The sequence below is a fragment of the Rhinopithecus roxellana genome, chromosome 14 (genome assembly GCF_007565055.1).
Source record: "Rhinopithecus roxellana isolate Shanxi Qingling chromosome 14, ASM756505v1, whole genome shotgun sequence".
Classification (NCBI taxonomy): domain Eukaryota; kingdom Metazoa; phylum Chordata; class Mammalia; order Primates; family Cercopithecidae; genus Rhinopithecus; species Rhinopithecus roxellana.
Window position 1 is genome coordinate 47,447,869 of NC_044562.1, and position 16,268 is coordinate 47,464,136.

The window sequence follows — 16,268 nt, forward strand, 5'->3', positions numbered from 1 at the left end:
TGGTGCACACCTGTAGTCCTAGCTACTTGGGAGGTTTAGGTAGGAAGATCACTTGAACCTGGGTGGTTAAGGCTGCAGTGAACCAAAATCATGCCACTGCACTCCAGCTTGGGAAATAGAGCAAGACCCTATCTCAAAAGAAAAAAAAAAAATGGCGGAACAAGTATGGATATACAGAGGGAAATGATGTTTTTAAGGGGTTTATTTATGAATGTATTTTTAAATGTAAAATTCCATTGTTCCCCTTTTTATTATGACAGCCTTATAGAAATATGAGTGCTGTTGACTCTGAAATACATGTATTTTCAGTATTTATATTTTACACAGAGAAGAGCAAATATTTACAATAGCTTACTCCAATAAACTCTTACTCTATAAACTTTTTTATATCTCAATTATTGACACTTCTCATCAGTTGGATAAAAATGAATAGGTGGAATTATGAAAAAAATACGAACTGAATTTTAATTTTTAAATGTATTAAATTTTCAAAGCTATACAATAATCATAACTATTTTCTGTACCTTACCTGCTTTGGATCAAATAAAATTTAATAAATTTAAAAGAAATCAAAATTTCCATGCATTTGAAATAATGTATGCAGAGTTTTTCTTTCATTGAATAATATATATTTCATTGGATAAAGGGAATTTTTATTATATACATTTGAATAACTAGATTTATGTCTCAAGTGATGTGTATTATCCATAGCTTAAATATTGAATATTTAATAGCTATCTAAATAGCTAAACATTTGCTGAAAGATTTGTGTACTAAAGTTTCTTATAACTATATTATGCAAAAAGATAATACCTGGTTTATTGAGAGTAATTCCAGTTGTATGCAGAAAATTGTCCACTTTCAAAAACTGTTGTAGAACTGTAAGATAGCCGGTAACGTTGCTTATATGATGGTTGTCAGGAAGTTTAATTAAGGCTTTTGAAAACTGAACACTTGGTTGAGATTTGGCATCTGGAATAAAGGAAACCTTATTAACAAAAAGATAAAGGCATGTTGACTATAGCAGCATTGGTCAGGATGTTTTACTTTAAAAAAAGCAATTATTATTATTGCTAAATATCATTAGCATCTTCTCATGTAATTATTTTAAATGCAGAACTAAGAAATTTTCCTTTCTTTAGATGACACAAGGCACCTTTGTAACTGATTGATTCTGCTGCCCAGAATTTCCTCACCCTTTTCTTTCCACTCTGGGGAACCCCACACTGACCATTTTAGCCCATGTGTTTCATTTGGGGTCTCATTTCTGTAACAGTAGTGGAGTTGATGGTGCATGCCAGAATGGGTTGAAACCAATTAAAAGCATCTCATTCTCTTGGCCACAGTGATTTGTTCAATGATAGGCCCTGTCCCAAGCACAGTTAATGAGATGTAATGTGTGTTTTGCTTGGACTGGATTTTATGTGAGCAGGTATACATCCAGGAGTTGTAACAGCTATCTTGCAATAAAAAAATGAAAGCTTGTTTAAAAATCGAGGCAGCATTCAAAGAGTGGAGAGTTGAGAAACTGAGAACCAGTTCTCAGTTATTTCTACTGAAGTCCTGATCGAGCCATGTCTAAAGTTTGTCCTATTCCTACACTTACCATCTATAAGAGAAATAAATAAATGCTTCTTTTGGGCTTAAGCTAGATTAAACTGGGTTTTCAGTAACTTGCAACCGAAAAGTGTCTCTGATGATATTCAGCCACATACTTAAGTGGGTAAGCTTCTCTATCAGTTAACTAACCATGCATTAAAAGTCTTTCAAATGCCAGGTACTTAATTTATAAATATCTCAGTAACTGAATTTTTCCTAAGTATAAATATCTCAGTATCTTCTAACATTATTTATCAAGTGAGAATTCAGTGACAATATTGATATTTCTGTAATCAACAGATTTTGAATTTAATAATTCAAAGATCAACTCTTACACCTGGAAATTATCAGAAACATCAGCTTTTGCTTTGAACTTTAGTAAGGTCACCGATGAAGACAGAAGCAATCAATTAAATTATTAGAATAGAAAAGACATCAGTTTTTAAAGAGCTGCATGACAATAAATGATAAATGAAACAATGTAAGACTTCTCAGTTTGTAGTTTTTGTGTGTCTGAAGCTAGAAAAAGTAATACCTGGAAAATAGTTAAGAAAAGTAACATAATTATATGCTTTTGTTTGGTTGTTGAGGATACAATCTAAAGCCTTCTGATCACTCACAGGTACTACCTACGACTTGCTCTTTTAAAATATGTGGCTTAATTATTTTGAAGACCACATTTCTTAACAACTGAATACATGCACACTAAGCAAAATGTCTAGCTGAGCTTCTGTCAGGTTTTGTACATTCCTAAATGTTCTAATTTCTCCTTTGGCCATAAATACATAAACACACAGGCTTAATTTCCACTGTACAAACCTAATGAAACATTTTATGGAAGTTTAGCAGTAAGGATATGTATTTTTTACAGAAAGATTTAACATCATTATGAAACATTCATACTTTCCTGCCTGGCCTTATGAATGGGTCACCTTTTAGGAAAATGAGACAGTAAAAGGAAGGGATTGGAGAATTCAAGAGGACTCACAGTGTTCTCACAGAAACCTGCCAAGGCATGGCCAGTACTTTCCAGACAAATGAGTGCTTACCATTGCTTGGCACAGTGGCAAAGGATTGGTACGGGACATGGTCACACAGATCCATTTCATGCATTCCAGCAGAAACTATGATTTTTAATGGGGTTTGAAGATGCCAGTAAGGGGTAGAGATGCATCAAAACAGACACTGAAGGGGGACTGTGAAGAAGCTAATTTCATTAAGGCCCCAACAGCATTAAACATAGCTTCTCTGTATACTTGTGGTTCTTATTTACTTTCCATTCTTTCACACAAGGCTCCACATCCACCATTCTGCCATACACAGCAAAAATCACTAACTCAAAATTCTGGCAAGGCCAGGCATGGCAGCTCCCAGCACTTTGGGAGGCTAAGATGGGCGGATCACTTGAGGTCAGGAGTTTGAGACCAGCCTGGCCAACATGGTGAAACCCCATCTCTATGAAAAATACAAAAATTAGCCAGGCATGGTGGTACATGCCTGTGGTGTCAGCTACTTGGGAGGCTGAGGTGGAAGGATCACTTGAGTCCAGGAGGTGGAGGTTGCAGCGAGTTGAGATTGCGCCACTGTACTCCAGCCTGGGTGACAGAGCCAGCTGTCTCAAAAACAAACAAACAAAAGCTGGCCAGGCACAGTGGCTCATGACTGTAATCCTAGCACTTTGGGAGGCTGAGTTGAGTGGCTTACCAGAGGTCAGGAGTTTAAGACCACCCTGACCAACATGGAGAAACCCCATCTCTACTAAAAATACAGAATTAGCTGGGTGTGGTAGCACATGCCTGTAATACCAGCTACTTGGGAGGCTGAGGCAAGAGAATCACTTGAACCCGGGAGGCAGAGGTTATGGTGAGCCGAGATCACGTCATTGTACTCAAGCCCGGGCAACTCAAGCGAAACTCCGTCCCAAAGAAAAAAAAAAATGTGGCAAATGTCTTAGTATTTCATAAGTAAGAGATTCTACAGCCTCACTCAGTAAATTGCTTCAAGGTTCAGCAAGCCCTAGTTTATTTTCTTCCCAAATAATAAATTTTCTGGTTTCATACTTTAGGAATAGATAAGACAGCATCTAAGTATGAAAAGAACTTTCACAGAGAGTTCTTTTTACCATGACGCTCTTACTGGACTCTATCTTGAGGGCTTTCTCACTTTACCAGTCATTCCTATTACACTTTAGACCTAAACATAAATTTACCAATACAAAAAAAAAAAAACGTAAATTGTTGTCATTTATAGAGGTTTCCTAAAATATGCAATCAAAGAGTCACCGAATTCTGAGGTTTCTACGGGTTGCGGGGAGTCAGGATGAAATGATCATCTTCGTGGCTGGTAAAGCAGAACTGGAGGACACAGTTTGAATCAGTACCCAAAATATGATTTCTGCATTCTTCCCCTTGGGATACACAAGTGAGGCAAATCACATCTCCAGAGCAGATACTTTACTACCAAGTCTTAGGCATCTCCCATGAAAGCCACAAATTTAATGCGGGAGGCAGGAAGGAAGCAATCTGCAAATTAGCCCCAAAGGACTGAGCAATATGTCCTGACCTTTCCTCAATTTCTCCCACCATGGAAGCCCCAGTAAGAAATGTGATTTGGAAAGAAGAACAGAAGTTCTCTACAATGTGCCTATTTGAGGGGCTAAAATAGTAACGGAAAAAATGATTCCTGCTACACAAAAAAGCCACACCATTCATTTGACAGTAAAATAAGTATCAATTCAGATCAACTTATAGTCAGTACTAATCATACTGAACAATTTAGATTTTCTCAAGTTATAATTCACACTGATTCTTGGTGAAGAAGTGCAGTTATACAACAATAACGTCAAGTGCTTACTTAGTTAGAAGTATGGTACTTACCAGCTAATTTTCCAGTAATTAAAACAGTGTCTTCAAATAGCCATATATTTGCTTGGCTTTGCGGGAACAGTGAAAGTGTAACTGATGAATATACTGTGAAATATAGCACAGTTAGAATATTGTACTTAATGTGAGGGGGAAAAAACTAGGACAAATATAGTTTCGTAACAGCAAGTCTCAAAAAGTGTGTGTGTGGCGGGGAACAACTGCTTGATGGGAAGAGCAATTCAAAAGAAAGAAAGAATGAATATAAAATATGATGGAGGAAAAAGGTCACAATAAAGTAAGAAGAAAACATTGGTTAACACTATTTATTTTACTAATCTGTTCCATGTGATAGTAGTAGTCTATACAAAGGTGATGAATGATGTTCTGTAACCCCAGATATAAATGATCAAGTTAAATGCTTGAATAACCCCCCGATATATTTTGTCTAAGTGTTACTTGTTATTAAGATTTAAAAAAAATTTTTTGGCTCCATGATTCAAGCTTCTCTAGATATAACTATATCCACTTTTCATTTTTACCTTCTCACATAAGAGCACAGTGCTCTTCTGCACACGGTGTGGTTTGCCAAAAGGATCCTGAGCTGGCAGAGAAGGAAACAATTTAACGCACAAAATGATTCAAAGGCAACCTTTAGTAGTAATGCAGGATGGAGGTAAACCTGCCTACAAGTGTAGGCAGCTGAACTACCTGTTGGGGATGAGTTAATTGCAGATTACCTGAAAGATATTATTTCAAGATTGGAGCAAGAAGCTGGGACAAAAGACCATTTTACAAGCAAGATCAAATCAAACTTATCAATCCTTCAAAAGAAAAATCAGTTTTGAGGAGTTCCCAAAGCACAAGTTCTCATTTGATATCTTTCCTCTATGCTGTGTATTTAAAATAGAAATTGGATGGCATCCTCAAATCTCTTAAGAGAAAACACAGTTGCATGGAAATACTTTTATTATTTTGAGATATGTCAAAGTTTAAAGAAAATATGGAGAAAAGTAAAATACAAAAAGTATACAATGATGTGTGGAGGTAAAATGAAATATACTTTTCTCCTTCCATAGGAAAAGAGAACTACCAAATAAAAATGTAATTTCAATTTCAGGATATATTAACATTTAGACTGATTAATGGATTAAATTGGAGAGGTGGGAGGGTCACAGTTTGAATGTCAAGGTGATTTTAAATAAGACATTATCCCATATTTGGATACTTTCTCAGTCACACATCTGTTAAAGATCAGGAGAATCTTTCTGAACCTCAAACACATTCAGATTTCTTTTCCCATGAAAATTGTTTCCTATTATAAACGGGATGTAATACCTACTGTGAAAAACTTGAGGAACACAGAAAATAAGATGAAAAGTGATGATCATTGCAATACCACCACAGGAACAATCATTAATAATATTTTATTATAGCTCTTTGTTGGGTATTCCTGTGATTTTTTAAAATAGCAAATTATGATATTGTATACAGAATACTGTTACCCTGCCTTTTTCATTTAATAACGTATTTCTCTCAAAACGTACTTTTCATAACATTTTTAACACATATTTCATTTATTAAGGTATCAAGATTTACTTATTTACTGCATTAATCCCATAGATTTAGAATGTTTCCATTTCACTATTACAAAAATATTGCATCAACTTCCTGGTACATGAACATCTGTCCACTGTATTTAATATTTTAACATACGTTTATTTGTGCAGATTCATAAAGTGGAATACTGGGTCAAAGTTTATGAAGATTTTGAAGACTTTGACACAAACATTTCAAAAATTGTTACCGAGGTAATTTTGCCAGTTTGTACTTCTACCAAGAATGTTTGAGAATGCTGATCCTATCTTGTTTGACAATATTAAAGATAATCACTTAACAACTTTTTTAAGGCAAAAAAAATCTAAGAACTGCATATTTCTTTGGTGTACTGATCTTAGATTATTAAAGCACGTTGTCATATTTACTAACCATTTGTATTTCCTGTTTTGAAAATTGATAGGCCATGATTTTGTCCATTTACCTTATTTAGTTAGGGTCTTGGCATTTTCATATTGATTTGTATGAATTCTTTACATATTAAGGACATTATGCCTTATTGTTTCAAATATTTTTACAACCTCAGTTGCTTTTTATGTTTATGACATACAGGAGTTTATTAATATGTTCATATATAGCTTATGGCATCTTTCATTGCTTTTAAATTTAAACAGACCGTCCTAACTGAAAGGTCAGATAGTTTATTTTCTTATTTAATATAATTATTTTATACATTTGATCGATCTAAGCAATATATTTTCACATATGGATTCAATTAATTTATTCCAAATAGTTAACCAAAATATATATATCATTTAATAACTATCCAACCTTTTCTCAATGATTTCTAATGGCATCTTATCATAGATAAAATTTTTATAAATACTGTGTCCAATTTGCACCATAATACAACTTATAGCACAATATCACTCACTGTTAATTTTGTAGATATATAATATTTTAGTTGTCTGTAATGCCAATCGTCCATAGGAGATGTATTTTTACAAGATTCCCATGTATCTTTACACATTTATTCTTTAAAGATTACTTTTGCCAATTTTTAAAAAAATGAATTAAATCTATAATATGTTAGGGAGGTTTCAGATAGTTTACCTGTTGGGACATAAGACCCTGAACTAAAACAGGCCCAAGAGAACTTGTTTGCCCATTCTACCATGTGAGGACACCGAAGATATCATCTATAAACAAAAAAGCCCTCACCAGACACAGAATCTGCTGGCACCTTGATCTTAGTCTTCCCAGACTCCAGAACTACAAGAAATAAATTCCTCTTCTTTACAAGCTACCCAGCTTAGAGTGTTTCACTATAGCAGCCTGAAAAGACCAAGACAATGCTTTCTTTAAAGTGGCACTCCCTTCTAACCTCCTTAAACTGACTTAAGCTTTCTCATTTTCAGCTTACCAGAACAAGATATTCCCCAAACAGAGAAAAAAATTCATTTATATTTAGCAAAAACAAAACAAAACAAAAATAGTGTTTAAGTACTTACTTGGCATTCTTCTGGTTTTCCAAGGCAGAGGGGTCAACACGTAGCCATCTTTGTAAGCAATAATAGTTAAACTAAGTCCTAATTTGTAGGGTACTTTTATCAGGACTGCTCCATTGCTTTTTGTTACTGTGGAATTTGTCTTCGTGTAGTTTACAAACACTTCTACAACTGCTTGGCTCAGGTACTGACGACTGATGATGTCATTCACCTGAACTTTCAGCATAAATACAGACACTGGAAAGAAAAAGGTAAAAATTGCAGCATGTTGTATCCTATAATGCATATGTCATAGTCTTTAAATGTCATTCAACATATCTAAATAACAGTACAAAACTGTTGTTAAACTTAGGAACTACATATACATATAATAATGAAGAATTCATTATTCTTCCTAAGATGAAATAAATTTTAATACAGTGAAGTGCTCCATAACAACATTTCAGTTAATGATGGACCACATATATAATCTTCCAGAAGATTATGATGGAGCTAAAAAATTCCCATTGCCTAGTGACATCATAGCCATCATAGTGTTGCAGTGCAATGCATTACTCACGTGTTAGTGGTGATGCTGGTGTAAATGAACCTGTGCTGCCAGTTGTACGAAAGTATAGCATATATAATTAGGTACGGCATATAAAACTTGATAATCGATGACTACATTACTGGTTTATGAATTTACTATACTGTTTAATCATTATTTTACAACGCAGTCCTTCTACACACAAAAATAAAAGTTAATTGTAAAAAAGACTCAGGAGGTATTCCAAAAAAATAAAGGCATTGTTATCTTAGGAGATGACAGTTCCATGCATGCTGCTGCCCCTGAAGACCTTCCAGTGGGACAAGATGTGGAGGTGGAAAACAATAATATTGATGATCCTGCCCTGTGTAAGCCTGGGCTAATGTTTATATTTGTGTCTTAGTTTTTAACAAAAAAAGCTTAAAAAGTAAAAAGTAAAAAATTTTAAAAATAGAAAAAAAATCTTATCAAATAAGGATAGAAAAAAAATTTGTACATCTGTACAATGTGTTTCTTTTAAGCTAAGTGTTATTACAAAAGAATCAAAAGTTTAAATTTTTTTGTTTATGAAGTTATAGTAAGCTAAGGTTAACTTATTGAAGAAAAATATTTTTTTTTCTAAATTTAATATAGCCTAAGCATACCACTGTGGAGTGTTTGCACAGTCTACAGTAGTATACGGTAATGTCCTAGGGCTTCACATTCACACTCACCCATAGCAACTTCCAGTCCTGCAAGTTCCATTCACGGTAAGTGCCCTTTACAAGTGTACTATTTTTTTAAAAAATCTTTTGTATGGTCTTTTTGTTGTGCCTTTTCTATGCTAAGTTTAGATGCACTGACACCTAACATTGTGTTATAATTGCCTGTAGTATCCAGTACAGTAACATGCTGTACAGGCTTGTAGCTTAGGAGCAATAGGCTATACCATATAACCTAGGTGTGCAGTAGGCTACACCATCTAGGTTTGTATAAGTACATTATGATGTTCACAAAACAAAATCACCTAACAATGCATTTCTCATAGTGTACTGTCATTGTTAAGTTACACATGGCTGTATTTGTTATTAAGGCACAATATTACTCCATCTTTTTCCTATCAATTAACAAAGGAGAAGAAAGGACAGCAGTTAATAATGGGAAGATTGAGGTTCTCTCTTAAGGAAAATACATTTTTATTGTGTTTCACTAACTCTAATGCTATCAATAGCAACAAGAGACAGACAAATTCCTAGACAGTCAGAAATGGGTCCCCTTTCAGTGCCAACCTTCAAGCCAAAGAAAGCCTGAAACCGGAAAACTGAACTGTCAGTTCTGGACAGTGTCCACGACCAGAGTGAGAACTACTATCTTTGTCTTACCCTCTCTCTTTTGATTGGTTCCTTTTGGATGATGACTTTTCACCAACTGAATGCTGCTTTTTCCAAGATGACCCATGGACTAGCATGCACTTCCCCATTCTAAGCCCACAAAAACTCCAGACTCAGACTCACAGATGGCTACCCTGCTTTCAGGGTCGCCTATTCACTGACAGCTTTCCTTTTGTTGCTCAATACAATTCTTCTCTGCCCTACTTATTCTCCAGTGTCTGTGTACCTTATTCTTCTTGGGCATAGGACAAGAACCCAGAACTCACCAGACTGTGGGCAGCAGAAACAAACAAGCTGTAACCTTGACATCTGCCCAATGGGCTGTGGATGGTGGGAATAAAATAGCTGTAACATGCTCCCGCTCACCAAGCTATGGAAGTGGAGAGCTGAAACATTTCTGGAAGCTCAGACCTTGGGAACCCCCCAAGCCAGAGTTGTAACATCCTTTGGGGCCCCGTGATCACTGGCATCTCTGAATTTTTAGGTGTCACCATGTTCCCCTAGTCTAGATGCCAGCACCCAACACAGAAGCCACTTGTAGCATGCCCCGTCCAGCCACAGGCTGAGTGTGGAGCCAGTGCGGGATCTGAGCAGGCGTGAGCCAAGCACAGCCTGCTGGGCTGAGCAACACGCAGACAGAGTCAGCTGCAGAGATTTCTGGTTGTCAAAGCATTACCGTAGGAATCTTGTAACACTATCAAGTTATATAGATTTAACATATTCCAAATGTAGTCAAAGTTCTTAGAATAAAATGCCACTACTGCATGGCTAGCTCTTTTTTTTTTTTTTCCGCTGTCTGGAAAGCAGAAGATGTTTTTCAGTGCCAAATATACAAAATATCAAAAATCCTTCTCTAAAATATCAAAAAGCATTATCCATTAGGTATATAAGAAAACAAGGCTGAGCATGATGGCTCATGCCTGTAATCCCCGCATTTTAGGAGGCTGAGGCAGGAGGATTGCTTGAGTCCACGAGTTCGAGACCAGCCTAGGCAACATAGTGAAACCCTATCTCTACAAAAAAAATTGAAATTAGCTGGGTGTACTGGCATGTGCCAGCTACTTGGGAGGGTGAGATGGCAGGATCATTTAGCCAGGAGGTCAAGGCTGCAGTGAGCCATGATCGCACCACTGCACTGCAGCCTGGGCAACACAGCGTGACCCCATCTCCTAAAAAAAGAGAAAGAAAAGAAACCAACATATCTTGAGGAAAATGAAAACTAAAGTCTGTTTTTACTTAAACCTCTGGTCTTACTCCTTAAGTACAGATCTTGATAACGTCTGCCCAAGAAAGTTTGTATCACCATGAAAGTGCCTTTGTAAGCATGTATCACATCTCTGTGAAAGATGCTTTCTCTTCCCTGTAAAATAGGTTCTGGAGTCAGTCACTATCCACCTCTGCCATTCCCTAGACATGTGATGTTGGGTAAGTTAGCTCTCAAAGTCCATTTGCTCTTATGTAAAATCAGGAAAATAGCTACTTTGAGATAATAAAATGAAATAATGTGTCCAGTACAAAGCTTGTGTATCACTTAATGTGATTGGTAATAAAAATTATTATTCCACGATTAGAGAGCACTTCAAAAACATTAGAGTACACTGATAAGAAATATAAAGATTGATTATGCTGCAATGCATTTGCATAAACCTATTTTTACTCAAAATTTGTATCAAGAACAGCACATCAGATAAAAAATTCTAGTCAATGTTGACGGAGCCTCAATATTGTTATCAAAATAGTTATACCTTGTCTGTTCTTTGTTAAACTGGACCTTAAATTGCTTCTGGATCATAACAACATTTCAGATACAAATATAACTTCTGCAGTAATCACCCAGTCCTAGGGAATGTTCAATCCACCAAACTAAGACAAACAAACAAACCAAAAGCTCTGATCCCTTCCAGAGTCTAAAAGGTTAAATGTTATCCAAACACTATTCTCTCTCTCTCTCTCTCTCTCTCTCTCTCTCTCTCTCTCTCACACACACACACACACACACACACACACACACACAGATATAAATATATTTCGGTATATGTTTATGAAATATATTATGAAAATTTTAACCATAATAAGAACTAAAATGTGCTGGGGGTAATGAGCTATGCATTGTGTTAGTTTTTAAGTACATTGTTCTACTTACTCTTCAAAAAAACCTCATTGAAGAGATATTGTTGTTTTATTTTATACATATTGGTAACTGAGAGTTGCAGGTTTGAAAATGAACCATGGCTAACCCTCAGTAAATGGAGGAAACGGGTCATAAACTCAGGACACCTCTCATCAAAGCTTATCTTATAAACCATTGCCCTACATCTGCCTGGTTACTCTCTTAAAAGCAATTATCATCTCAATTTAGAGTGTGGAGATGGGAAGAATTGATTGAGAATAGCAAAGAGAAGATTATATCAAATCATACCTTAAAATGAGGTCCATTAGTCAGTCTGAAACAATTTCCTGAACAACAATCTCATATATATTCAAATATAAATATGAGGAAGAGATTCCAAGGTGATACAGAGATAAGTAAAGTTTATCCACACATCTGCTTTGCATCATTAATAATAATAGAAAACCTTGTGAGGGATCAAATTACTTTGAGTAGTCATTAGTATCATTACTTTTAAGAGATAAATTGAAGAACATTCAGTAATAAAAGACCAAATAAGCTTTGGGTCTTAAGCTGTTCCTCAAACTATTTTTCCATTGTATCATAAATTCAGCCCATTAATAGTATTTTGTTACAAAACAAATATGTTTGTAACAACTTAAAATCAAAAAATGAAGGTAAAGAATAAATATATGTGCCTCAGATTACCTTTATAAAAATTATAACAGACAATTATAACAGTTGGGGAGATCTGATCTAACCAACCGCCTTCCTCTTGCCTGTAGCCTTCAAGCTACCTTAATTATTCCTGGGATAAGGCGGGCTAGCACTGGGAGACATTTAGTTTACAGTTTAAATAATAATCGCCCTTCCTCAAAAATGTAACTGCCTTTGTAAAGCTAGTGAAATAATCGGGTTAGGAGGATGTGAGGAGCCTGAATTCTAAGGCGTAGAATGCCAGCCATTCTTCTGGAGGTCACAAGATATGCAACTTCCCCAATTACTCCTGCAAATAACATCACTATTGTAGAACCTAAGGACTGGCCGTTTGAGATGCTTTTCAGGTTTTTTAATGTCCGAATTGATGGCTCCACCACTCCTGTGGCAGCACCCAGAAGCAACTCAGCTCAAGAGGACAGCTTTGACTCCCTGTGATTTCATCTCTGACCCAACCAATCAGCAGAAAGCACCCATTGCCTAGCCACTGCCACCCCACCCCCTGCTTCCCCCAAACTGATGGCAGTGACAGCCCATGTGGAGCAGCCACTGTGAGGATGCCAGCTGCAGTGGGGGAGGCACAGCTGGGGCTGCACAATCCACAGGGCCAGAGGGAGCCCTGCCCCTACCGAGTTGGTGGGGCAGGAGCCAACACTCCTGGGCACAGCTGCAGCCTGTCAGCTGCGGCTGCAGACCCCAGCATCCCTCTGCTCTCAGGGTCCCAGGAAGCTTCCTTCCCTCACAGGCTTGAAAGTGCCTGCTTCCACTGTCTGGCCTCTCCCTGCTCCCAGTGCCAGCTCTGGGGCAAAGCAAAGTTGTGGCCAAGCACAGGCACTTTTGCAACCCAGCTGAATGGGCACACACTTGGGACAGCACTGATAGGCCAGCCTCCTGCCACCTAGGCCTCCTCTGGACTTTGGGCACTGAAGGCCACAGGAGGGAAACAGCAGAGGCTGAGGGTGGCTCCACGTGGGATTGTGGGTACCCCTCAGCACAAAAAACCTGTGCACCATGGACAACATGATTGATGGTGCAGGAGTCAGGTTCCTGGGCAGGAATGGGTGGGTCCCTGGTGAAGCCCCACCTTCAGGCCAGGGATGGTCTGAAGCATGGAGGCCAGGCTGCCAGTTCCACAGACCAGAATGAGAACTTATGGTGCATTTTCCCGGCCCACTCATGTACCAATCAGCATGTACTTCCTCCACTCTGAAGCCCATAAAAACTTTGGACTCAGCCAGACTCAGGCAGAGGACAGGATGACGTGCCTGCAGATAGGAGCTACTCACTCCGGATCGCCTCTGACTCGAGGGCCACAGAGATGTTAGGGTGACCTGCTTATGGATAGGAGCTACCCACTCCAGGTATCCTCTCTCTGCTGAGGGCTGCACAGTCATTGAGATGACCTAACTGAAGATAGAAGCTACCCACTCCAGGTCTCCCCTCGGCTGAGAGCTGTATTCATTGGGATAACCTGCCTGTGGATAAGAGCTACCTACCTGCTCTGGGTCTCCTCTCTGCTGAGGGTTACAGACATTGGGACAACCTGCCTCTGGATAGGAGCTACCCACTCTTGGTCTCCTCTCTGCTGAGGGCTGTCCTCATTGAGATGTCCTGCCTGTGGAAAGAAGCTACTCACGTCAGGGTATCATTTATACCTACACTGATAACACCCATCCTACAGTCTCCTGAGAGCTGTACTTTTGCTCAATAAAGCACCTCTTCACCTTGCTCAGCCTCCAGTTGTCTGTGTACTTCATTTTTCCTGGATGTGGGATAAGAACTCAGGTCCCACTGAATGGTTGGGACTGAAAGAGCTGTAACACATACAGGGTTGACATATGCCCCTCCACTCACCACATTGCAGGTAACAAGAAGGAAACAGAAGAGCTGCAGTCCTTCAGGAAGCCCAGACCTAAGAGCTCCCTGAGTGAAGGCTGAGACACCCTCTTTGAGGCTCTGTGGTTCCTGTAGTCTCCAAGCTTCCAGGTGCCACTGCGTTCCCTGGTGCCTGTAGTGGAAGCCATTTGAGGTACACCTGTTCCAGCCACAACCTTGCAGGGAGCCAGCACCCATGCCAGCGCCTGGAGCTGCCTGCCCTGTCACAGTTGGTATGTCTGACTGTGTGCAGTGGCTGTTCACTCACTCACGCACCCCTCACCGCTCTGTGCCAGGCTCACCCTTGGCAGGCATGGGATCCAGGCTAGTAGTGTGAGCTAAGTGCAGCCTGCTGGGCCAAGTGGGCCTGAGCAAAACTCGGGCAAAGAAACCACCAGCCACAAAGGTTTCTGGCTGGCAAAGTGATACCCCAAGGATCCTGTGACAAAACAACCTTTGAAAAACCTCCAAATTCTTGGGTTTATTTATTACTGATTTGAGTAATAAATAAACTGGTCTTCTGTTCAGCTGGCTCTGTGTGAACTAAACTCTTTCTTCATTGCAATTCCCCTGCCTTGATAAATTGGCTATATCTGGGAAGCAGGCAAGAAGAACCCATTGGTCAGTTATATCCCAAGTCTTATATGTACAGACCACAAAAATCTCAATATACCTTTGTAAAATATGTAACATCAAATCCATTTTATTGATTTTAAAAAATGAAGATTCAGATAGGTCATGAAAATTGACCAAAGTCTCACAGATGGTAAGAGGCCACGCCAGTCTTCAAATACACCTACTGTTACAGTCGGTAGTCAGACATGAGCAAGGCAGGAGAGGACCCACCCTCACCAGGAATGTCAGGCAAACATCAGGCAATGATCATGCACCTGTTAAACTGTCTCTCCACAATAATAATTGGTCACAGCCAGCACCAGGGAAGGGCAGTCTCCCAGTAGATAGAAAATCTGAAATTGGTGATCAGCAACTTCCTGATGAGATCTCAGGAACTGGGTGAGTGGGCCTAAGCATGTGCACTAAGAGGTAAAATAGCAGAGTTTAACTGAAATATGACCTTCCTCTAGCAACACTTGACTGGTGAGGGAAAATGCCTCAAGTGAGCATGTGTACAAATTCAGTAAACACACTGCACGTGCAGCCACTCCCAAGTGCTAGCAGGCCACTGCACATGCAGACAGCCCACTCCACAGGAAGAATCAGAGAAGTAAAGCAACCCTGGAAGCTGCCAATATGTAAGACCCCAAGTCAAAAGTCAAACAATGCACTTGAATCTCAAGTTGCCTGCTTGACCCTCTTCCAGGTGCACTTTACTTTTGTTCCTGCTCTAAAACCTTTTAATAAACTTTCATGCCTGCTCTAAAACCTCCCTTGGTCTCTCTCTGCCTTATACCCCTCGGTTGAATTCTTTCTTCTGAGAAGGCAAGAACTGAGGTGGCTGCAGACCCATGTGGATTCACCACTGCCAACACCACGAAGGACTCCAAAGCCATCTTTGAACTATGGAACAGTGGGGCTTGGGGTGACACTACTAAATTAACTCAAGTAATATATGATTGCAATCATCATTGAGAATTTAAATTCTTATTTAACATCAATTAAATAAGATCATCAATTAAATTAACATCAATTAAAAAAGAAAAAGCGTCCCCTGGCCATATACACACATACTGATGCCAAACCATGTCCTCAAACTCAAATGGAAAATATAACACTTGGGTTAAAAAAAAAAAAAAAAAAAAAGGTTATAATAGTAAGATATATCAATGGCTCCCAACCTTTTTGGCACCAGGCTCCGGTTTTAGAGAAGACAATTCTTCCATGGACCAGGTTAGGGGGATAGTTTCAGGATGATTCAAATGCATTACATTTATTGTATACTTTAGTATTATTACATTGCAATATATGACGAAATAATTATACAACTCCCCTCAGTGGGAGTTGTATACAAGATAGAAGCTTGTTTTCTTGTATCTAGATGGTCCCATCTCGGGGTGATGGGACAGAGTGACAGATCATCAGGAATTAGATTTTCATAAGGAGCATGCAACCTAGATCCCTCACATGCTCAGTTCAAAATAGGATTCATGCTCCTATGAGAAACTAATACTGCCACTGATCTGACAA

At 38.6% G+C, this 16,268-nt stretch overlaps 1 protein-coding gene across 1 annotated transcript in view; it reads right to left on the bottom strand.

The window, feature by feature from the left end:
• FAM171B (family with sequence similarity 171 member B) overlaps positions 1-16,268 on the bottom strand; it is a 71,934-nt gene that overhangs the window by 17,717 nt on the left and 37,949 nt on the right. Inside the window, exons 2-4 of the mRNA XM_010370302.2 lie at positions 7,529-7,762; positions 4,476-4,568; positions 814-972 (exon numbers count right to left, since the gene is read on the bottom strand). Coding sequence (XP_010368604.1) covers positions 814-972; positions 4,476-4,568; positions 7,529-7,762 — 486 coding nt within the window. The remainder of the gene's footprint in view (positions 1-813; positions 973-4,475; positions 4,569-7,528; positions 7,763-16,268) is intronic.